General features: G+C 41.3%; 1 protein-coding gene across 1 annotated transcript in view; it reads right to left on the bottom strand.

Annotated features, from left to right (window-relative positions):
• The window catches only part of TSHR (thyroid stimulating hormone receptor), a 157,471-nt gene extending 132,911 nt beyond the window's left edge, over positions 1-24,560 (bottom strand). The window contains exon 1 of the mRNA XM_008699076.2: positions 24,090-24,560. Within this exon, the coding sequence (XP_008697298.1) occupies positions 24,090-24,259 (170 nt within the window). The 5' untranslated portion in view covers positions 24,260-24,560. The remainder of the gene's footprint in view (positions 1-24,089) is intronic.
• Positions 24,561-24,868: the final 308 nt, after the last annotated feature.

Consider the following 24,868-nt stretch of genomic DNA (forward strand, 5'->3'; position numbering starts at 1 on the left):
TAGGAGTCAGTGTTCAAAAATTTCACTGATAGGAATACAATGAATTAGACCTGGAGATCACTACTGTACATGACTGGCTCAGTTCTAAACTCTACTGGGCAGAGTAGGCACATACTCATGGTTAAATATGATTATTTTCCTTGGCATCAATCTGTGAAAAATATTTGGGGACTATGGATTGTGTGCTGACCACTATGCTAGGCATGGATAGGAGTATAAGAAATATTTAAACCAGAGGCATTCAGTGAGGGCTGAATCCCTGACAGTCTCTCCATCTCGTAGAAGAGTCCATTCCATTGCTGAAGAGGTGTTAGTACATTCCTTCTTATATTGCATCTAAATTTGACATGTGACAACCCAGTTCGGAATTACAATTTTGAGGGGGCCTAAGTTTTACCTACAGAGGCAACAGTGGATAGCATTGAAAGACAGCTCAAGTCTATCTTTTATTTTTCTCTTCCCTTGGGCCCTACTTGGGCTCTTTTGACTCTGTAATATATCCTCGTAAATGGCGGTCACCTGAATTTACTCTAGTTTGTCAATTCCCTTTTAAAATATGATTCAGCTTGTACTGAATGCATGAGATTAACATTTCTCTTGATTTGGATGCCATGTACTATTGACAAAATTAATATTAATATTATTGGAAATTTCATCTGTCTTTTGGCTGTTCTTATAGTTGACTACAGCTCCCAGAGGTTTTTACTGTGAACTCTGGGCTCAGACTTCACCAGTTGACTTTTACAGTTACCCCTGTAACTGTGCAAGTATTTTTTATACCTAAAGGTAGAGTTTACATTTTTCTCAAATATCATCCTGTGCATTTCGACTTACAGCACAGCCTACTGAGATTATTTTTTAATGTTGCCTCATTAGACAAAAACTTAACTAAGCCCCCATTAAATGCTAATCAGTGTTTTGGGCTGTAAGTTCATATAAAAAAATAAGTCACAGTCTCTTTTCTTGAGTATCTCACATTCCAGTTTATGTCCAAACCGGTCATAAACTTTTCCATCATGCAACATGTTAAACTCTGTAATAGAGGCATGTGTAAGGTGCAATGAACATACAAAGAAGGAAGACATTTCAATAATTGGTAATATTCTTATATTGATTTAGAATTTGTGATTAACTTGCATATCTTATTTTCTTTAATTCTCAAAACAATTCTGATGGATAATAGGGCTAGTAAATTGTCATCAATTTACAGAAGAACCAGAGGTTCGGAGAAGTTAAGTGACCCAGCAAATAAGAAGTATCTTTTCCCCCTTTTTAGAAAACCAGGACAAAGTGATCCTATTTCTCTGGTTCAATACTTATTTTCCAAGATTCCCCAGAAATTCTACATAGTGCCCTCAGAGATTTATGACTTAATCACTTTAGTACCTAGGGATATAATCTCTCCAGGTTTGTTGGTGTAAATTCATTTAAAGCCACTTCTCCACCTATAATGTCAGCCAATCTTGGTCTGTAATATCCTTCTCAAAGTTTGAAATCCATGAGAAGACCTTCTTTAGGCTTCTGTTTGTCACCTGTTGTTATTTGCTAACTTTCCAGTGTCCCCTAGCAGTCCACTGAGTCCTTAGTTACTCTTCCTCTACTCTGAACATGGCTTTTAATATGCCCCTTTCTGTTGAATTTTCTCTTCAATTGCTAGAATCCTTTTCCCTCCTCTTCTCCAATATTTGACAATAAAATCTGGAATAAAATGAAGTAAAATCCTTGGACCTGTCACCATTAATTGCTTTCAAATTTTGGCCCGTCCTTATGAAATTTGTTTCTTTATTCCCTCTTTGAAAACAAACCTGGGTTATTGAACGTCTGGGCTGGAATTTCTGTTGAAGAAAAATATTCAGAGGTTCTTGGAGTGTGTCCAAGCTCTCAAGTCTTTTTTGTAAGTAGGTATAACCACTTTTTGAAAAAAAGAATTCTCCGCACTTAAATCTTTTTTGTCATGTGCACTGGTGAGTAACTTTCATTAAAAGTATGAGTAACATATGAGGATGGAGTGACAGGTTAAAAGGATGGACTGTTTTACGCTATATCGGGTAATTTAACGGGAAGAGGAGTTTATAGGTCTTTTAATTTTGAATCATAATACCATATGAGAAAACACTAATTTTTAAGAGCTACGAATGCATTTGCCAATTATTCTTGATTAAGAGAGAAAAATCAGGACTTGTTCAATCTGCACGTCAATCTTCTTATTCATGAACATCACTGTTTACTTGTATAAAACATTTAAAAATTATTCCTCTTTCAGGCCTCTGTCTAAAGAAAACTGCCACCAGTTCTGTGTTTCTAGCATCAGTGTACTTCAAAAACTTTTAACAAAGTAACAGCTGTAACAGGTTGAGGGTTAGGGACATTTGTCAGACTCATATCACGTGCATCTTCTAGTCTGACTCAAACAAGATGCCTTTCAATAGGGCATAAAATCCAGCTTTCCAAGGAGTCACCCAAGGGCCAGAGGTGGCAGCTGGAAGTGTGGGGTGGGAATGGGGGTGGGGAGGGCAACTCTGATCAATGGGAAACAGGAAGTGGGAGGGAGTGGGTAAGCTCTTTCTTATGAACTGCTCTGAAGCATGATATTTCCAAATAGCCTTCCACAGATACCCCACACAGCTGTGCAGATGCACCTGCCACAGAACCTGCTGGGTTCCTCATGGGTCATTGGGAATGAAGCAGCAACCAGTGCATTGCTTTCTAGCCTTCCCTGCCTACTTCTCCTTTTCCTCATTCTCACATCAGCAAGTAACCTCTGCTTTAGACTCTGTTATCTGGGGAACCCAGAATAGGTTGGCTGTTTGTTAAAAATATCTATTAACCAGCACATTAAGGGTTCATTTCAATCCAGGATAATTCTGTGAACCTCCTGTACGCAAAGCACTAGATTAGGAACTGTAAGGGAAGCAAAGGGGAACGAAGTTCAATCTCTGGCCTTAGGCACTAGTAGTCCAGAACAAAAGACAGAACATTTGCATAGACAGCATAGCTCTAGCGGATTCAGGAGAGTTGGTTTCCAGGTCTGGCTCAGCTAGTCACTGGCTGACATTTAATTCTGAGTGAGATATTTGTTCTCTCTGGGCCTCAGTTCTCTTAGCTATAAAACACAAGGTTGTGTTAGATAACCTCAAAAGTCCCTTCCACATCTAAAATTCTGTGATTCTATAAATTTAGTCTAAGAGAAGGAAGACTCTAACCAGTTCTGTACGACAGGTGCGTTCCCTGAATCCAAGTGCTGTGGTAATGGGGCGGTAGAGACTTGGGAAGCTTTTATGAAAAAGGAAGTATATGGTCTTGAAGGATTTGTGGGGTTTTGATGGGCAGGTAGGAGGCAGTTGGGTATTTTAAGCATCAGAAAAAGCAGATACAAAGGAATACAAAAGGAAAAGTATAATGCAAATACAGGAAAAGCAGTGAATAGTTCAATTTGGTGGAAATAAGGGGTAGATAGATATCTAAATTTAAGAGACCAGTAAAGTAGAAAATGGAAGATCCCAACTGCATATTAAGTTTGAGCTTTAGCATGTTTTCTCTGACTCAGCGTATTTATAGAACACTTGCTATGTTCCAGGCAGTGAGTGAGGTGCAGAAGACACAAATAAATAAAATACGGTGTCCCCAGTCAGCCTGTGAGCAGTAGGCATGGGAGGGAGAAACACTTGGAAGTGAAACTAGTGTGCAAAATTCTGTAACATAAATAAAACTGAAGTGCAGAGCATGAAAGTGTGGAACATCTCAGAGGTACAGTAACAATGGAGAGGCAGAGGAGGAGTCAAGGATGATAGGAGACCGTAAGGATAACAGGAAAGAGAGAAGGATGAGCAGTTTTGCTGATAAGAAAATAAATTTATTTTGATGTTGAATGTGAGGTCCTTCCAGACAGCCAGACAGAAATGTCTAAATAGTAGAAGAAATATTGGACTGTGACTAGGTTGAAATGTTGGAGCAAGAGGTATGAGTGCATTTTCTAAGTAACTTGTGGGCCTGGGAGGGATTGTCAAGGAAGAAAATATGGACAGAAAAGAAGACCAAAAGGAATACCTGAGGGAATGCCCATTTCAAGTTCTTCTGGCAACCTCAATCTATAGTCAAATTTGAAAACCGCTGAAGTAGCTAACTTTAGATGGAGCTTCCAATTCTTAGAATAAATATGTCATGGGTATACAGGAAAGGAAAGGGCACTATTTTTAAATACCAGAAATCACCTCGAAGACGAAGACTGAAAAGACACCCTTGTATCCATGGAACAGCAAGTTTTGGCAGAAGGATGGGGGCAGAAGTCATTCTGAAAAGGGATAAGCAATGAACACACAGTGGCAGTGAGGAATATGAGAGTGAAAGGGGTGAACTTAAGGGGTGACTACATCAAACAAAAAGGTTAACATTGGTAATGTAAGCTAATTGAAGTGTCAGTCTGCCAGCTATGGAGGAGACCATAGAGAACTTCCAGCAGAGTGACCTGGTGGAGGAATCCCAGGTGAGCTGTGCTGTCAATTAAAGAGTGTGGGAAGTTTTTTTTAAAACAAATGAATATAAGAAGATTGAACCAAGATTCAAGTACCCACACAGAAGAGCAAGCAAAGGCTTCAGAAAGTAAGGGAATCAGGCAGAAGTCATAAAATGCAGGCAGAGTACCAGAGTGCTACAGCATATTGCCTCATAGAGGACCAGTATGACTTTGGAAATGGCATATGGGAAGAACCAGGACTGCTTTGCCTGGCTTTTAAGAATTTGCAGTTGCAGGAATGGTGAGTTGAGTAGCACTTAACTGAAGAAGACAGAAATACTATCTTGAGAGGGTGTCAAGTACTAGGGGAGGTATTATTGTTTTGCTTTGCTCTGTAAGGATAAAGGAGGCTTGAACAAATTTATTTGCAGAGAAGAAAGAACTTAAGAGAAAGGAAAGGTTGATAATGTAAGAATGATTGGGAAAATGAAAGGCTGATAATGGAATTTTCATAAAGACACTGACATTTTTCAAGTGCTTTCAGAAATAATTGTGTTCAACAATTACTTTCTAATTCCTGCAGTATGCTGGGCTTTCAAGGTGCTTTGGAATCATTAATTGAGAAGACATTCTTTACCATCTCAGAGCTTATAGTCTAATTTAGAAGATGATGCAAACACTTAAACATGCAATTGAAATAGTCAGATAGAATGAGGAAATATACAGTGCTAGATTAGGTCTATGTAATCTAGATTTGAGAAAGGTCCAGGGGATCTTCCTGGAGAAACTGATGTCTAATTTATATCATAAAAGTTGATAACATAGGATCTATTTCTCCTTTTGTTAGCATAATGTTTTCAATACCCAATATAGCAACTGAAAAAATAAATAGCTGTAGAATCAATAACCTAGGAACTGAAAAATGGAGACTTCCTAGAGTCTGCCCAATCCAAAAGCCTCCCCACTGTGGCCAACTATAAATGCTGGATAAGACATAATAATTCTTTCAATGAATAGCTGAACACCCTGGAAGGAAGAGAACTCCCCAGGTATCCAGAAAGAACCGCAAACAGAATGGTAAGCTTTATGAGTGTTCTAGGAGCAGGAAGGTATAGTGGGGAAGTTTTCCCCAAACTCAGTAGGCTGGCAGCTTGGCTTTTAATGCTGGCACTAGGTCAGAAGAACAGACCTTGGCATATGTGAAAGGCAGAGTTGGAATTAAGATACTGCTATAAACTTGGTAATGTCCAAAGGCTATATACTTAGTGAAAATATGAGAGAGAAAAGATCTGCCCCCGACCAAAGTTTGTATATCTCTTATATATGTTCTGTATTTTAAAAATTTCTTGAGAATCTGGAATCATGCTTCTACCCATGGACTTGGGTATTTTGGATAGCATTTAAACTACTCCCTGCTTGAGGCATCTCCCAAGCTGAGACAGTAACATAAAATATGGTCCTGAGTGGTGAAATCCCTAATGTTGATATTCTTAATGTTGCCCCTGATGACTCCTGCTCTCAGCCCAGGCTGTACAACATTCTCAATGATATAGTCATGCTGAAGATGAGCTCATACTCCAAAATTATAAAATAAGAAGGTAACAATTCACCATGAAAGAGCCAGTAGACCCAACAATTAGCAAATTGAAGTCCCCAAGAATTTCAGAAGATAGAACAATTTCATAGTGACTATAAAGTTTATTTAAATTAATCCAGGACATAAAAGACATTACTAAAACCACAAAAAAATAAAATATAAAAAACACAGTGAAATATAAGTACATGCAGTAATACTGGATGGATTAAACAGAAGAGTAGTCAGCTGAAGAATAATGAACTGGAAGATAAAGCTGTGGAAATTAGACAAAATGCAGCCTATGGAATGATTCATGCTCTAGGATAGGAAAGTATGCATGTCAGGGGTAGGTTGGGGTAGGAATGAGGGAATTGAAGAATAGCAATGCATCCATGCAATCAGCTGCCTTCAATTAGGTTGTACTGAAGTTACTACAGACAGATGATGAAAACCTGAGACAACTAACAAACAATTGAAAACTAAATGTGAAAGCCCTTACCTAGTCAGTGGGAAAACAGAAAAAGCTAAGACCAATCTCAGGACTTACAGTTATGCTTTTACTTATTCCTTAGTAGGAAAATAGTCAAATAAATTATAGTTTATTCAGTCAGTGGAATACTGTACAAGGATGGCTCTGACCATATTTCAGTTGACATGGAAGTCTGCCAGCTTGGAGTAGGGACTCTGCACTCCAGCTTGGGTCATATGATATGGTAAACTCTATTGTGTTGGAGATGTCAACAGAGGAAAAAGAGAGTGTGGTGTGGAGTTTAAGGTAAGCCTTCATAGGAGACTCATAATGCAGTTCCCCAGAGTTCTGGAGCAAGTCCACACATCTGCAGTGCAGAAAAACAGCTCTTGGTATGCTGCTGGACCTTCAGTCAAACGAGACAGAGCATTTGACTATGGAAGTCAAGTGACCATGCACCCTAAATTGCCCATTGCGAGCTGAGTTCTCCAGAACCCACTAAGTCATAACATCAGGCAGACTCAGGAACAATTAATCAGATGGAAAGTAGTACATCGAGGATCAAAGGTGAGCAGGACTACAAAGCATGAATAGCTGTATGAGCTGGTATCCTAGACCTCCAAGTCAGCTACTAAGATTATATCACTGTCCTTTCCTTGACTCACAGCTATGGCTATATGAAGTGTCCCATATTAACAGCTAAAGGAAAAAGACAAAAGCCAGAGCTTGGTTAATGGATCATTTGGTTTGGTATACAGAAGTTGGTTAATATGTCCACCCAAAACGGACATGAGCTGCACATGGAGGGGGCCTTGAAAAACAGCAGCAAGGGAAAATCTTCCCAATGGGTGGATTTCATGAAAAAGTAGCCTAGGATAGGAATATATATGAACTCATGAGCAAATGGTTTGGCGAGCTGGTCAGAGCCTGGGAAGAAAAAGGCTAGAAGATTGTAGAAAAAAAAGTCTGGGCTAGATGCATACGGATGAGTATATGGGAGTGGGCATGAAATGTGAAGATCTTTGTATAAGATATTAATGACCACAGAAAGCAGTCACAATAGAATAAGCATTGAATAACTAAGACAAAATGAGTTGATCAGTCGAGAGTAGCTAGTCTTTGTCACTGGCCACCCCAGAACTAGCACAACTGGCACATTAACAGAGTGGAGACTACATATCAATAGCATGGACCCCCATTAACCAAGGCTGATCTGTCTATTATCATTATTGAAAGTCCAACCAGTTAGCAACAGAATTCAATGTGGTGCTATTACTTGAGGGTACCATATTGTGGCAAATTGACCACACTGAGCCATTTCCGGAAGGGCCAGTGGTTTATTATCATAGTAGTAGACACTTACTCTTGGTAACTGTTCACCCTTCCTGACTCTATAATCTCAGGCAAGCACCACTATCTGGGAGATTTCAAAGTATGTGATCCAGGTATATAATCTCATATAACACAGCATATAATCATGAGACCTATTTCACAGAGAAAGAAATAGGGAGGTAAGTTCATGGTCATGGATAAGTTCACTGGTCATATCAGGTACCACAGAATCCAGAAGTAATTGGTTTTATAGAGTAGTGGAATAGCCTGCCAAAGGCACAACTTGTAGGCAATACTCTGCCATGGTGGGATATCATCATGCAGGTTGTATATTAAATCACAAATCTCTATTTGGATGTTGTGTCCCATTAGGAAGAATATGCAGGTCTGGAAATCAAGGGGCAAAAGCAGGAGTGGCCCTAGTTCCCTTTATATCCAGTGACCCACTGAGGGATTTTGTGTTTCCAGTCCCTACAATTCTAGGCTCTTCAGGGAACTAGAAGCTATGCCTGCCACCTGGGTATTTTGGACTTCTTATATCCAGGGACCAGTAGACTAAAGGAAGAGTTACTATCTGGGTAGGAGTAACTGATCCTGATCAGTGGGAAGAGATATGTCTGCTGTGACCCAATGACAGTAGGGAGAAACATATGTGGAATTCATGTAATCCACTTGGGCTGCCATAGCACTTGCTCAATTATGACTAAAACAAACAATCCCAGCAATGCCCAACCGGAAAGAGTATAGCTACCATGGGTTCAGACCCCTCAGGAATAAGAGCTTGGATTGTCCCAGCAGATAAGTCATCAAGACCAGCAGAGGTAAAAGCTGAGTATGAGGGGGACTTAGAGTGGACAGGGGAGAGAGACGCAAGCATCAGTTGTGACCCTGACATCAACTACAACAATAGGGGCCTGAGTTCATCCCCCTAACCTCTCTTCTAAATTCCTGCAGGAAGACAGACCCACTGGAATCCTGGATGATCTGCTTTCCAAATATGTATGAGGAAGTAGATCATAGCACAAGGAGTGGGCTGTGGCAGCCATGGAGGTGAGCCCTTTATTGAAGAATGCACTTCCATTGAATCTTTGGGTTGCTTTGGGTAGCATGAACATTTTAACAATATTGATTCTTTCAGTCCATGAGCATGGAATATCTTTCCATTTGTTTGTGTCATCTTCAATTTCATCAATGTTTTATAGTTTTCAGAATACAGGTCCTTCACCTCCTTAGTTAAGTTTATTCCTACATCTTTTATTCTTTTTAGTACAATTGCAAATGGAATTGTTTTCTTAATTTCTCTTTCTGCTACTTCATTATTGGTGCATAGAAATGCTACCAACTTCTGGGAATTAACTTTGTATCCTGAAACTTTACTGAATTCAAGAACTATAGGGGCACCTGGGTGGCTCAGTCAGTTAGTGTCTTATCTTCGGCTCAGGTCATGATCCCAGGGTCCTGTGATCAAGCCCCAGGGGGGACTCCCTGCTCAGTGGGGAGCCTGCCTCTCCTTCCTCTGTCACTTCCCCAGCATATGCCCTCTCTCTCTCAAATAAATAAAATCTATAAAAAAAATAAGAACCATACACAACTTAAAAAAATATTTAAAAAAAGAATGCACTTGATGCTAAGATGCAAGGGGTGCAGGCAGCACTTTTAACTGGCTCACATCTCAGTATCTGCCCTTGTTGTGCAACAGCAGCCCTACCTCCCGTGCTGATCAGAGATGCACTTTGAGGTACCAGGCAATCAAGGAGTGTGATGTGGGGGAATCAGACAGAAGTGGTCATCACTACAAAAGCTACCATCAGTTCAATCCAGGAAAGGATCTAAAAATGTCCGCTGGATTTTGCAACAAAGGTTGTTAGTGACTTTGGCAAGAGCCTTTTCAATTGAGTAATGGGAGCAGAAGCCAGATTGCAGTAAGTTAAAGAGTGAATGGAAGTAAAAACATCAAGAGAACATCTTGAGAAAAGTCTTTATGAACATTCAGCTGCAAAGGAAAGGGGACAGGTAGGGAAACAGTAGTGGCAGATGGACTAAGATGTGAAAACTAGGGAGGAATTTTGTTTTAGCAGAAAGAGACTGGAGTATATTTAGACAACAGTGGAAAGAATCTGGGAGAGGAGAGAGAGGGAAAAAGTCAAAGAAGGGAGTGAGGAGAGCAGGGGGCATGGATGCAGGTGGAAGAGTAGAGGACGAAACGATAGGTGGAGATACTTTTAAGTTGCTTAGTTTTTCTTGCTTTGTTTGTTTTTACAATCTAATTCTCTCAAAGTCCCTGTGTGATAAATCTGTGTTCCCCCGGATATTTGATAAAGCATAACCCCCCATATTCTTACTCTGTTGAATGAGAAAGACAGTCCCTGAATAACCAAGATCACCTTGTACACTTGAACAATTACTTCTTTGGTCTTCGCAACAGTTCTCCAAAGTAGGACAGAGTGAGCCTACGGTTTCATTTCACAGATATAAAAGAAAGATTTAAGTGCTTTGCTAAAATGTTCATAAACAATTTCCTTATTAAGTGGGAAATTTCCATCTTCTACTTAAATTTAAAAAAAAATTTTTTTGGGGGGAGGGGTAGAGGGAGAGGTATAGGAGAATCTAAAGTAGGCTCCATGTCCGGCTCAATTTCACAACCCTGAGATCATGACTTGAGCCAAAATCAAGAGTTGGACACTTAACCAACAGAGCCACCCAGGTGCCCCCCCATCTCCTACTTTTTACCATGACTTTAGCTGACTTCAAAATAGTTCCCCTCCCTCTGTTGCTATTGAAAATGAAGATACTAGGTATGATATGAAAAGAAAGCATAGCCCCTCCAAGCCACCCTGGGTCTTTTTGGTCATGAGATACATGCTTTCTATAAAGTGCCAAGTTTCTTATGAGTAAAAGGAATTCTTCGTAAGTACATTAGAACTTCTGTTGTCACACAGAACTGAATCAGACAGAACCTTAATAGGTTCTTTCGTGCTTCGTAGTGCACATTTCAGAGCTTCTGGCTTTGTTGTTTTAGATTCCAGGGATTGAGAATGATTGTGAAATGGCAACTTGGTTATGCTACATAAGAAGGCCAGCCAAGCATTAAACAGGGGCATCTGGAGAGTTTGGAAATCCTAACAGGCTTTTCAGCCAAACTCTGACACAAGACAGAATAGATCCTTACAGATTTATGGGCCCTATTGGGACAGACAACCTCCCCTCCCCATCCCCAGCTAGAATTTCTGTCACTTTACCCTACTGACAGTAACTCCCCGGGGAAGAACCTCTCTGGAAGAAGATAAGCAATCTTACAAATATTTAAAATGTGCTTTTTGCACAGTGGGCAAGTGTTTGATCTTAATAGAGCTGCACAATCCTCAAGCCAAACAGCTGCTGAATGGTCCCTGATGGAAGCGTGCCCTCTCCAAACCAATATAATACCCACACCGAGCATTAAATCAGGCCAGGACTCACAAGTTCTCAGACCCACTACTGCATTTGTGACCAGGCTTTATTCTGGTTTATTATGATAAACACCATCACAAATGGGATATTGTTTGAGTTCTACAACTCACCTATAACAGAGAAAAGCCCTTTGGAAAGTATTGGCTCTTAAAAGAGCAAAGGAGTTATGGATAATGGCTCATGCATTGCTATTAAGTCACAAGTGTTGACTGGGATTGCCATGGGATGCAGAAGGGATAAGCACATGGTGTTGCTGAGCCAGCTGGCTAGAAACGCTCTCCTTCATAAGACGGGTACTTTAAAAACCTTTTGACGTGGGAAAGTAGTTTTGTAGCTCTAAGCCTGAGAGAATAGCTATGGGCATTTTTGGCATTCCAATGATTATATCTAAGTATAAGGCATTTAGACATGGAACGGGACTACTCTCTACAGGAGGATGCTACAAATGAACCTGCTTGGAAAGTCCTGAAAGTACATAAGGCTTGGCTGTTCACTTCTGTTTTCCCATCGAGCCACTTGTCTAATGGCCCACATTCTTCCTATTCCTGCAACATGGATGAAACACGAAAACATACTAAGTGAACGGAGCCAGGCACACAGGTCACATGTTGTATGATTCTATTTATATAAAATGTCCAGAATAGGTAAATCCATGAAGACAGAAAGCAGATTAGTGTTTGCCAGGGGGGTAAGGGGAGAGGGAGAATGGGGAGTGATTGGTTAATCAGTACAGATCTCCTTTAGGGATGATGAAATTAGTTTGGAACTAGAGGTGATGGCTGCACGACACTGTGAATGTACTAAATACCACTGAATGGTATATTGTACGAATTTCATGTCAGTTGGGGAAGGGGAAGGAAGGGAAGGAAGAAAAAGGAGGGGAAGAGACCAGATTTAGGAAGATAGCTACCATAGAAGAGTAGAGAGAGCCTTGGATTTGGAGTTAGGGGATCTGAGTTTGAATACTCTTTCATTTACTGCCTGTGACATTAAAGATAAGAGAGATGACATTTCTGGGTCTCAGGTAATTCATCTCAAGTAGAATCAAACAGAGCTGTTTTGAGTCCCAAGTGAGATACCATATATGAAAACACATAGCTTGGGGCTGGTCACAGAGTTGACACAGTACACAATTAAGCCAAACACACACACACACACACACACACACACACACACACACACATCAGTGACATATTGTTAAGGCAGTACACAAAACCCACTTAATTCATACTATAGCTCAAACTGTGATTATGTAATAGAAGTAACAGATTAATAATTCATAAGAGATAATCAAGGCAATTTTCAGAAATCCAAATACTCTAAAGAACTAGATGTTTTTGTAATCATAGTTTATAGTTTATTTTCCTGGTATCAAGGCATTAATTTAAACCTAAAAATTAATTTTATGGCAAATGCTTCATTCTGGAACAGTGTTTGAATTACATCAAAAGTAACTTTCATCAATTTAAGATGTAGATTTTTGAAAGAAAAACTTCAATAGCTCTAAAAGGAGAAATCCACTGATTGAAAAGGAGGCTGGATCCCTTTAAGGAAATTTTTTCAGTGTCACCACAGAGATGACTGTCAACCAGGTGGACAGGATGACTCATTCTGTGGATGTCACTCAGTGCTGGCACAATGGGCGTGAGTGAAATGGCCATGGTGACAGGGATGGAAGCCCAGCATTGGCTCCTTTTCATCAAATACCATCAAGATACTGCCTCTGGGAATGACCGAACTACCAGCAGTAGGACCCTACACTGCAAGGCATATTTCCTCACGGAGAATAGCCAGCCAATTGGTGGCAGTTTGATTACACTGGACCCTTTCTACCTGTCGAAAGTAGTAATTCATTTTAAAAAGAACTGTCACTTTGGATCTGGGTTTGCCTTCTCTGACCTACTTGCCTCCATCAGAATGACTATTCAGGGGCTTATAGATTGCCTGATCTACCAGTATGAAATCTACACAGCACTGAAAGAACCAACTGTTGCACACCCTGCAACAGCACAACACTCAACCAAGACACCCATTTCTTGGGAGAGAAGGTGCAATAAAGGGCACATGACTATCGTGTCCACTAATCTTAGCATGTTCCTAATCATGCAGAAACAGACTGCCTAATAGAATGGCAGAATGACCCATTAAAGGCTCAGCTAAGTTTCCAACTTGGGGACAAAGCCTGCAGGGTTGGGGATCTGACCCAGTGAAGTATACACACTGAACCAGTAGCCAATATATGCTAGACTACCCATGTCACTGGAATAGGACCTAGGGCTGTTGGTAGGATTGACCCTTCTCACCATCACTACAGTGACCTATATTCAGAATCTGGACTTCTTGTCTCTGTTCCTGCCATATTAGAGGTCCTAGTTTCTGGGTGGAAAGAGTACTTCCTCCATAGGGAGCCCGATGCTATAATGAGCACTTGGTCGTTTGGGCTCATGATACCGTGGATGAATGGGCAAATAAAGGAGTTTCTCTACTGATAGGAATAAAAGAACCATGAGAAGCTAGGGTAGCTGCTGTACATCAGCAGTGAGGAGTATGTCTAGAACCCAGGGACTGCACTGGGACATGTCTTGGTTCTTCTGTGGCCAGTGATAATGGTGAGTGGGAACGAGGGCAACTATAGCTCATAAGGGCAAGGCAACCAAGGGTTTAGAACCCTTGAAGGTGAAAGTCTGGGTCCTTCCACTAGGCAATCACTGGCCAAAGTCAAGCCAAGGGTAAGAGAAATCTAAAATTGGAGTTGAAGGGAGATATGACTATCAATTACAATCTTGGGGTCAGCCACAGCAGAGGACACTTTAGCGTATTTTCTTATGCAAGCCCTCTTGCATTAATGTCTTTGCAAAGATGGCATTTTGGAGGGAGCTCTGTGGCAGATTGGACTTATGTCCCCCTCTAATTGAGAAAAGACCTAAGGGCATCTTATTTTTACAAAATATAATGTCCCATATTTTAATATGAGAGCCAGACATAATGGAAAGCTTGGGAAGATCTGAGCAGTTCAAAGGGCGAACTAAATTGGAGACCTCTTAATACATCACTTGAGATCCTCTCAGCCTTACCTGTCCTATTCCAGCCACGCCGTGGCCACCAGATCTCTGTGAGTGCTGACTAGCTTCATCCAGGTGCAACCTGACAGAGCTGCACCTCAGCCCTGCCTGATGCTCTCCTTACCTTCCACCCTGGGGCACTTCTGTTCATATCTAGGACTCCTTCATCATCCAGGCACAAGAATCCTGGAAGGGTGGTGGAGTTACCACTCTGATCTATAGGGTGGGGGTGGGCAGACCAGAGCTCAGGATAAAAGAGCAAGGGTCCAAGATGCATGTCATTCTCAGGTGGCCCTGTGGGATCAGCAACCCTTTGCCTCTAGCAGCAGCAAACTCTCCTTCCCTCCCTGCTTCACTTCCCCAACTCACCCTTCTGCTCCCTGGAATCACACTCCCCAGTAAGAATTTTCACACCCGCTCTGCTTTCTGGAGAATCCAGGCTGAGACATTATGGACTCCTTCTTTCACTCGGACTCCACACACTCTGTGAGGAAATCCTGTTGGCTTTGCCTTCCTCATAAGTCCAGGACTCAATCATTTCTCACCACTTTCCCTGGTAGTAAGCTGGTTGGAGCTCTTGTCATTTCTCACCTCATTAACAGAGTAGCCTGGGTGCTCCTAGTAAAATGCAGGTCACTTCATGCCATTTTGGGGGCAGGGCTCAACATCCTTAATAGCTTCTTACCTCATTTAGAAAAAAAATAACATCTGTAATATATCCTTGTACATTGATATATTTATTTTGTATTTATTTCTTAAAATTTTTAATGCCTTCTAATGATCTACAAAGTACAAATGCTCTGTCCCCCATGACTAATCTGATCTCATTTCCTACAAACCTCTCTTCTTCAGGCACATTTTCCTCCTTGTCATTTAAACATCCTACGCATGCTCCTTCCATGTCCCCTCTGCTCTGGGTCTTTGCATTCTTTCAGAATCCTTCCCCCAACATCCAGATGACAGCCTGGCTTAGTGTTTTTGGCTCCTTCGGGTCTTTACTCAAATGCCACTTTCTCAGTGAGGCCTTCTCTGATCATCTAAAAGGCAACCCCCAGCCTTCCTTCTACCTGTCCCTTCCTTCATTTTTCTCCATTATACTTACCACCATCTGACATTCTATGTTTTACTACTAATTTTCTTGGTGATTTCCCTCTGCTAGAATGTAAAATCAGGGAGGCCATTTATTATACCTCTCCAATACCTAGAATAGTACTTGCATATATTAGGTGATCAATAAATATTGGTTAAAAAAAAAAGAAGAAGAAGAAAGGAAAGAGCAAACACTAACCACAATAAAACGCCACCTGTCTAGAGTAAGATTTCCTGCCATCGCAAATCTTTGGGTCGTGGCCTCGTACTCAGAAGTAATTAGAAAGGGTGTTGAGAGGGAAACAGGGCAGCCACAAAGACCACTAAAGACTTTGTCACAGGAGAACCCCTCATTTGTGCCCTCCTTTTAGATCCTTTATTTATTGTCATGTACAGATCTTTTCTCTAGTTTCTAGTTTCCCAGCTCATGAAAAGATTGAAATAACAAAATATAAAGTGACAGTAGCTGGCAATAAGAAAAGACAATTTCAATCCCTCTCTGGAGTTGAGTAATTACGATAATACTCGGGTGTGGGTAAAATTAAGCTAATGCCTGCAAAAATGTTAGCCAAAAGCTTCATGTATCATATAAATACAGAGATCATGTTTTTGAAAGACAAACTGGGACACAGGGAGCTCTTTCCAGGTGCAAAAGGGGTGTGGGAAGTTTAGTTAAAATGATGATGCTAAAATATTTGAATTTCTGGAATATTCTGATGGCAAAATATTTTAAAGAGGGCTGTACCACAAAAATCCAGGGCAGATTTACATGTCGCTACATGTAAGGGAACATTTATAAGATGCTTTAAAAATCACAAATGCCTGCTTTGTAATTCTAAGAAAAGGATTTGCTTTGAAAATTTTGGGAACACCCCACATATTCTTACAGAAATGAAGCAAAGTAAGTAGAGTTTGACATCAAAATGGAACACTTTACAATCTAATTTGTAGCTCTGAACAAATGGAACCATTTTTCCCATACTCAAAATTTCCTTCAATTATTTTTTAATTGCAGTAATGAAAGGCAAAAGAATAATTAAGCATACCAAACAGATTCAGTGAGAATAGACATAGGGTTGGTAGAAAGGATTTAATGTCAGATATGAGGCATTAGACACTTGTAAAATCTGTTTTTAAATTACTAACTTGAAGAATAGACACATTAAGTGAATTTCTGTGAGAAGAGCCTATTCATGGGACAGGCTCAGTGTGAGGCATAAAAAAGTAACCATTGTACTGTATTCATGAAAAAAAAAGTCACATTCAAAGGTCAGGAAGTTTTAGGTTATTTTTTTAAATATATGTTTTAGCATTCTTTGTAATAAAATAAAAAGGTTAAATCATAGTTAATACCAACGTACAGTTGTCACACAAAAAAGTCAAATTATTCTAAAACATAATTTCTTAATTTGGGGGGCAGTCAAGAACACCTTTAATAATCTGAGAGAAGTTACTAATTCTCTCAGCAGTGCCCTGATGTACTTGTGCACAAATTTTCATTTAATCACAGATTTCCAGGAGGACAACCGTGGACCACCAAGGAAGGCCATGAACTTCTGGTTAATGAATTTCAATCTGAAGGGTAGTAATTAACATACTTTGTACAATTAGGAAATATTAAAATAATCAACTAGATCAGTTGGAAGTTAACAATTTCGCAGCTCTGGAGGGAAAAAACCCACTATTTCAATTAACCGATAGATCCAAATAAAATTCACTCATTTAACAAGATGTATTATGAATTAGTTTTCTCTGTCTAGTACCTCCTCAGAGCTGATCTAAGAAAACAGACTCATACTCCAGGCCAGCCAGGGTTTGTTCACACAGGTGCAATAACTAGACATTCTGCATCCAGGTGTCGGAGAATAGGACAGAGTGGGCGTGGCCCGTGCCGAGCAGGTCTGACTGTTGAGTCTGGGCTTGTGAGCCCACACAGCACTGCCTCCTAAAGTACTTTACTGGCCTCTTGCAGCACCCACCAATCTCTCCATGGTCACCTGAGTCAAATTACTGGGATAGTCCCCTATAGAGCTGCATTATCCTAAAGGCATAAGCGAATACTCTGAAAGTTATATATGAAGCCACATGAAAAAGTTGCATGATGGAAAAGAATTCAAAATTCTCACTAATTTTTTAGAAGTTAAATTTAAAAAAATAGTAAAATGAGAGACTTCAAAGGAATGTCCTGCTTGCTCTGGATTTCTTCTGGGTGTCCCAGCTGTCCTGGGGGCCCCCTTCCACTTTCCTCTTCCTTAAGGATACTACATTTGGAAAGTTTAGGAAACACTGGTGGAGTTAATTTCTTGGGGGTTGGCTGTTCAAAGGAGCATCTTTAACATGGTTTTAGTCATGTGAATTTGGCTCAGATAGGTGGTGAGAGATGTAGAACCCCATTAGATGTCATTGTAGTGTCTAAAAAACTAGTCTCTCGGGTAGCCAGGGAAAATACTAAACAAAGGTAGAATTTCATTCTACTTTAACAGGGCAATAAAACTCAAGGACTTTGAAAAAGAATGAAAGGGTCTGAAGAACCCAATGGAATGATATAAAAGGGCCTCTGGAGACCCTCGTCCATGCATTCATTTATTGAACAAATATCTATTGGTGAACGATCATACGCCAGGCTCTTTCTGGGCAATTGGGATACATAACTGAACGAAGCAAACCAAACCAAACAAAAACAAAAACCTTGCCCTGTGGGCAAAGACATAAATACAAAACATAAAAACAAACAAATTATGTCATATATGAAAAGGTGCCAAGCTCTATGGATTTGTTTTTTTTAAATGATTTTTTATTATATTATCTTAGTCAGCATACAGTACATATGGATTTGTTTTTTAAAAGCAGAGTGCTAAATTTTATTTTTCTCTTTTTTTGAAAGATTTTATTTATGTATTTGAGAGAGAGAGAGAATGAGCTGGGGGTGGGGGGGGCAGGGAGGGGCAGAGGGAGAAGGAGAAGCAGACTCCCTGCTGATCAGGGAGCCCGACTGTGGGGCTTGATCCCAGGACCCTGGGATCATGACCTGACCTGACAGGAGATGCTTAACTGACTGAGCCACCCAGGTGCCCCAGGAGTGCTAAATCTGAAAGAGAGTGATTATGAAAGCCATATTGAGAAGGTAACATTTGAACAAAAACCTGAAGGAAGTGAGAGAATTAGCCATGGACACATCTGGGAAAATAAGGTTTGAGGCACGGGGAAGAATCTAATGTGGAAAGCCTGACAAGCGTGAGGAAGAGCAAGGAGGCCAGTAGAGTGAAAGCTGAATTATGAGTGGGAGTAATAAAAAAGAAAAGAAACAAAAAGAAGGTCTGACTCATGTGGGGCCCTTGGGGCAACTCTAAGGACTCTGTTTTTTTTTTCTTGAGATAACTAGGAAGTCTGTTGGAAGGTTCTGAGCAAAGGAGGGACATGACCTGACATACATCTTAAAAAAATTTCTTTGGCTGCTGTGTGAAGACTAGCCTGTAGTGGTCCAGCAAGGGTGGAAGCAGGAGACCTGTTAGGTGGCTCTTGGAATAAGCCAGAAGGGAAGACAGGTATTTTAAGAGAGCCAATGAAATGCAAAATTCAGCTGACACTGTGAAGGAAGTTTACTACCATCGATGTGGGGGTTGCAGATTTTGAGGCAATACCAAGAGGCCAACCCCTGTTTAAGTTATTGACTCCCAGTTATGATGATAATAAACAAGGCTCAGAATGTTCCAGCATGTCCCATGGGCCTCTGGACTCAATGGTCTATTAGTGAGACCTATTGGTAATTCATCCTCCAATCTGAGACAGCTTTGAGAGTGCAAGGAATGCTATTACACCTGGATAACAGGTGTAAGAGGAAGCTCCTTTTAGATGGGGCAACCCTACCTATAAGGAACCTAGGAAGCCAGTGGATGGTACCATCAAGAACTGGAGTTCATAAGTGGTGGGGGAGAGTCCAGCTTGCTTAATGAATAAACATCTTTTGGCTTGGGAAAATGTAGTATTAAAAAAAGAAATGAAAATCTAAATCAGACCCTAGCTAAGAATTTAGAAGAATAGAAGAAATTAGAAGAATAGAAGGAAAAATATTTTTCCCTTTTCTGCATTCCCAAAAGCATGCCTAGGAAAGGGCAGAGCAAGGCATTCTACCAAGATGATCTCACTCCTGAAAGAGTGCTCTTCACCACTTTACTCTCTTGCCCCTATAAATAGCACTGGGACATCTGAAAAACTTTGGATTCCTCGTACTTATAAAGTTTAATTTATTAGATTTTCTAAGTACTTGCAAAGCACATTTAGGGGCTTTAAAAGAAAATAAACTATGTTTGTACTTAAACTATGTATTATTTTATTAAATTATTTATTAAAATATTATTACATTATAAAATCTTCCTTGAAGTAATTATTATCATTAATTAAATTTACAAATAAAATAATAAATATATGGAAAAGTGAAAAAAGAACTAGTCTTTACATTCATTACTTTAATGAATCAAATGTTTGTTTTTAAAACCAGTTACTCCCAGTAAGTCTTTTTTTTTTTTGCACAAAAATTGCCCCCAGCTACATAAGAATTCACCTTGACCTGTATTGTGTTACAAAGAAAGTAGTAACATATTTTGTTGCCCATCAGTATCTTCGTGCTAAGTGAATAAATCCAACTCTTTCACTGTTCAGGTGAGAATTCTTCAAAGCTCTTCAAATGAGCAGTCCATCCCCTGGAGCACCACTTCCTCACCTCCACCTCTCCACCTACAACTCCTTATGCCCAAATCCTACTGGTTCAGGCTGTAGCTCAAAACCTCCCCTGAACCCAAGTTTAAGTCAGTCCCCACCCCCACCTCCACCAAATATACTCTCAGCATATTTACACAATTCTATGTTTATGTGATTATTTGATTAATATTCCGCTTCTACACTAGATTGTAAGATCCCTGAGGACAGGGACATGTTGATGTTCTCCACCAAATCTAGAGCGTTAGCAGTGTCTGGAACATAGCCAGTGCTTCATAAACATTTGCAGAGTGAAGGAAGTCATGAGCAATGTTGAGGGCATATAGCCCCTCTTTGGTGAAAAATTCCCCATTGTGTGTGTGTGTGTGTACTGTTAGAAGGACCCAGTTCTTCACCTCCCACAACAGATACCGAAAGTCAGGGGAAAGGGGCCTCCCTCCTCCTACCCCCTCCCCGCCCCAGCAGGTAGGACACAGCAGGAAACCTATGGCAGACAATCAGATGCTCCCATCTAGGATATCACTTTCTGGCTAGTGATTCAAAGTGGCAGGAACAGTTGAAAAATTACTGATGGCAGCGTACAGACAACATAGCAGCAACAGCACGAGGTGCCCAGCACCACAGATGTCCAGTGGCTGTGGTTGTGGTGTTGTCTGTGGAGTTGTTCCAACCAGATGGTTGGCTATGGCTCCAACTCCTTGCCTGCCTTGGGCCTGGCCTATTTTGAAAGCCTGGATCTACAATGATTCTGTAAATTACATGTTATTGTTTCAGAACATTTATTCCCTTCTTAAGCTAGAAAGAGTGGGTTTTCTGTTACTTTCCATCAAAAATCTTGAGTCACACACACAGCAGATAATGAGAATAAAGCATGGAGTCTACAAGCATGAAGCGATGCCACCTTTGTAAGACAGAAAATATTGGGCTGTATTTGGCAGGCATGTGGGTGCTAAAGCAGAGGGCTTCTCTTGGGGTTGGAAGTCAAATGTTATTCAGGTTATGACTACTGATTGTAACTAAAACAGTTGTGAAATATGGGATAAATCCACATTTCCCTAAGCATGGAAAACAGGTATGACAGGAGATTATTTTAGGTGGAATGCCCATATGGCATTAAACAATATTGAATCACACAGTGAAAAAGTGATTCCCTTTTCCATGGTTTTTCAATTCTTCTGATACCACCAAGGACAGCAAGTTGAATTGGTATCTCTTTAATATTTCTCTAACATCTATCACTCTTCCCTTTTAACAAAAGAAAGTCAGCCTCAGGCTTAGAGCATTCACAGGCAATAGTCTTGAGCTAGAATATAATTACATTTGTGTGTTCAACGTATTTAGCTTTCTGGATTACCTCCTTTTTACAGCAAGTCATGCTAATTTCCCATTTATTGTCATGATATAAGCTTTCTAAATAAATTTCTTTCTGTTAAAGAAGTGAGTCACTTAAAGATAATGAGTGAATAAGAGCGCAGGTGGAACACAGGGCAAAAATCCTGAAGATAGTGAGTGAGTGTCTTCAGTTTAGAAAAACTGAGCTGATCCGTCCGTTAGAGCCACAGTTGCAAAATGCAAAAATTGGAAGCAAAATCCAGAACTTGAAAACAACAATAGCCACAACAGCTCCTTCAGAAACATTTCTGAAGGAACACAAGTGTGTGATGGACAAACCATCACTCCACTGGAGTTGGAGGGAGTTGGAGGGAGTGGAGGGAGTGGATGTCACCATCATTAGCCTGAAAGCAGGTAGGTCAAGAGACAAGACAAGGCAAGGTAGCACTTTCCTGAGGAAGAATCCACCTAAATCCAGAATGACTGTCAAACCCCCATCTTCCTCCTCATGCAGAGAAGGGATGGTCCTCTTGTGCACACAGGTAGCAAATGGCAAATCTCTGAATGAGGGTAATGGGTCCAACTTGCTATCCTCGGTTTTGAGGTAATATGACCTATAATTATATGTCAACATTTAAATTTTTAGTTTTATTCTGCTGGCTTAATTTAATTTCTCTTAAATCAGTAATTCTCAATGAGGAGGAAAAAAAATTTTTTTTCAAACTACCTGTATATCAAAGATTCTAGAATGTTCCACTAGGGAGTAGGAATAGCAGTTCTCCCTTACTTCCTACCTAGTCAGAACCATTGTTACAATAAGAGTGAATCATGCCCCCTGGGGGGCAGGGGGGAAGCGGAGAAGATTTAGAACCACTGTTTCAGGGAGAGCCACAGTGTAACTCTCTCCCATCCATCTGCCAGACCACGTGGCAAGTCTATGAGTAAACGCAGAAAGGGGCAATCTGTTTACCTTTCAGCACCATAATACATGGATAGAAGATAAGGTTAGGAAAAAATGCTCTCAGCACCATAATAATTTGTAAAACAACTAGGCACTGGTTATACAGCATGGAGTTTCAGAAAAGTGGTTACCACCCAGAACAGGTTTTTAATGACAAAGGTCTGGTTTGTTTCAGCAGGAAATGCCCTCTATAACCTAGATACAGTCTTTCTTTTCCTCCCTCTGTCCCTCCCATCTTCTCTTTTCCTCTTCCCTCCTTCTTTCTGTTCTTTTTTCTTTCCTCCCCCTAGCCTCCTACTCTTCTGAGTTCTTACATTTTTCTCTCCTTTCTTCTTTCTTTCTCATGACCCTACTGGGGAAAAGCTGGGTGAGACCTGCTTTCATCTGAGAGCAGGGGTTTCAGAGTACAGCTCTGTGCTATTTCAAATCTTGGCACCACAACTTATAAACTGCATGATGTTAAACAAATTGCCTCACTTTTTGTGCCTCAGTTTCTCCATTTACAAAATGAGAATGGTAAAATTATCTACTCAGTTGGATTTTGTGAGGAGTCAATGGGTGAATTTGTATAAAGTGCTGAGGATAGGAATAAGCACAATATAATCGTGAGCTTTACATTCTCTGGTAAGCGTTCCTTTGTCAAAAGAGTTCTACTGCCCTCCGAAGATTTGAAACTCACTTTGCTACTGTTGCAGATGGCTGTGGCCATTGTCTAAATTGGCATGGCATTTCACCCATGCTTTTCATCAATTTCCTTCTGTATCTCGGAATAATTTCATTCCTCAGAACACCATCCCCCTGCCCCCCCCCGATGGTTTTCAATGTCTCCCCACTAGTTCTTACGGTTTGTGATTCAGTGGATCCCTCACGTGCATCAAAGACATCAGAACACACCTGATTGAACCCTCTCTTTTACCCAGAATCTTGGGTCTTCCCAAATAAATGATTTCACCTCATTTCACAGTTAGTGAGAGAGGGATGAAGAGAATGCAGGTTTCCTGACTCCTGGTCCGTTGCTCTTCCTCCAACATCATCCTTCCTCCTCAATTTTGATAGAACTATAAACAGGATGACTCTAAGTTCCCATCCATGGTCAAAGCCATTTCCCTTCCATGACTTGAAATTCTGCCCCCTTTAAAGCAGTCTCTGAAGAAGTGATGTCTCTAGCCTTTTTTCCTCCCCATCACATAATGGACAATCTGAGACTAGCATATCCATTTGTTCATTTGTTCATTCAACAAGCTTTTGCTTGACCACTAAATTAATTCCAGGTCCTCTGCTGGGTACAAGGAATTCAGGGTTGAAAGACAGGGCCCCCGTGTTAGAGGTCAATTCTTGAGTTGCTATTAATGTTAATATCTCAAGTGAAAGTCAGAGTCAGCCAGGCCCAGGAAAATTGGGGAATAGCAGCTCTTCAGAAAGGATACCTCTCACAAAACGAAAGTTTTGTTACCTTTTCCTGTGTTACGAGTAACTGGGGTGTCAGCTATCCCAGATTTGGGCCTTTGAGTTTTTACTCGTTGCAGACACACACATACACACACATCCGCCCTTTTGGCCTATTCTCAAGCTCTTTTTGTACACTTCTGTCCACTTTTGCAGCTGTCCTTGGCCTCTTGATCCTACCCTCTCCTCTCCCAGGTACTCACAGAGTCTGCGTGCTGGGCGGGAGGCTGGGGATGCGGTGGATATCCTTGCAGGTGACTCTGAAGTCATCCTCCTGGTGGCACTCGCAGGGGGGAGACGGACACCCTTTCCCCCCCAGGGTCCTGGGCAGGGCGAGAAGCAGTGCCAGAAGCAGCAGGGGCGTTGGCTTCATTTTCCAAGGGTCCCAAGGCTATTTCTTCATCCTCCACAATCTTCTCGGCCCTCTGCGCCCCGGGGTTCTCGCAGGCTGAAGGACGGAGGGAGCGTGGGAGGAGAGAGGCCTCACTGGGGTAGTGACTTCAGCACCCAAGAGGAGGCTGGAGAGGGGGAAAGAAGTGGCTCTTAAGTGTTCTGTTTCCCTAGGCAACTCTCCACCCAAACAAACCTAATTGCTTCACTCTCCGTGCCCCGAGCCACGCAGCCCGCTCCGTCGGTTCCTGACACTCAACACCAGTCCGGGCTGTCCCTTCTGCTTTCCAACCTGCCCCGCTCGCTCCTCCCAGGAGTTCTCTCCAAAGCCTAGTTTAGACGCCGCCTTGCTCTAAACTCAGGGGTCCACCTTTTTCCGTGGGGAGCCTCCCAAAGGCACCGCCTGCCGGGACCACCTGCACGCACTTCAGCCAGAGAAAGTCCCCGCGGCTGGACCGTCCCAAGGCGGACGGGGCTCCTGCAGAACCTCAGCTTCTCCCGACCTAAGAAGCCTCTGAGGGGAGTCGGAGGCGGGCGCACCTCGCTCGCCAGCCGGCGTGCGGCCGCAGCCGGGCGCGACACCGCGAGCAGA

This window comes from Ursus maritimus, unplaced genomic scaffold (genome assembly GCF_017311325.1).
Source record: "Ursus maritimus isolate PB19 unplaced genomic scaffold, ASM1731132v1 scaffold_25, whole genome shotgun sequence".
Classification (NCBI taxonomy): domain Eukaryota; kingdom Metazoa; phylum Chordata; class Mammalia; order Carnivora; family Ursidae; genus Ursus; species Ursus maritimus.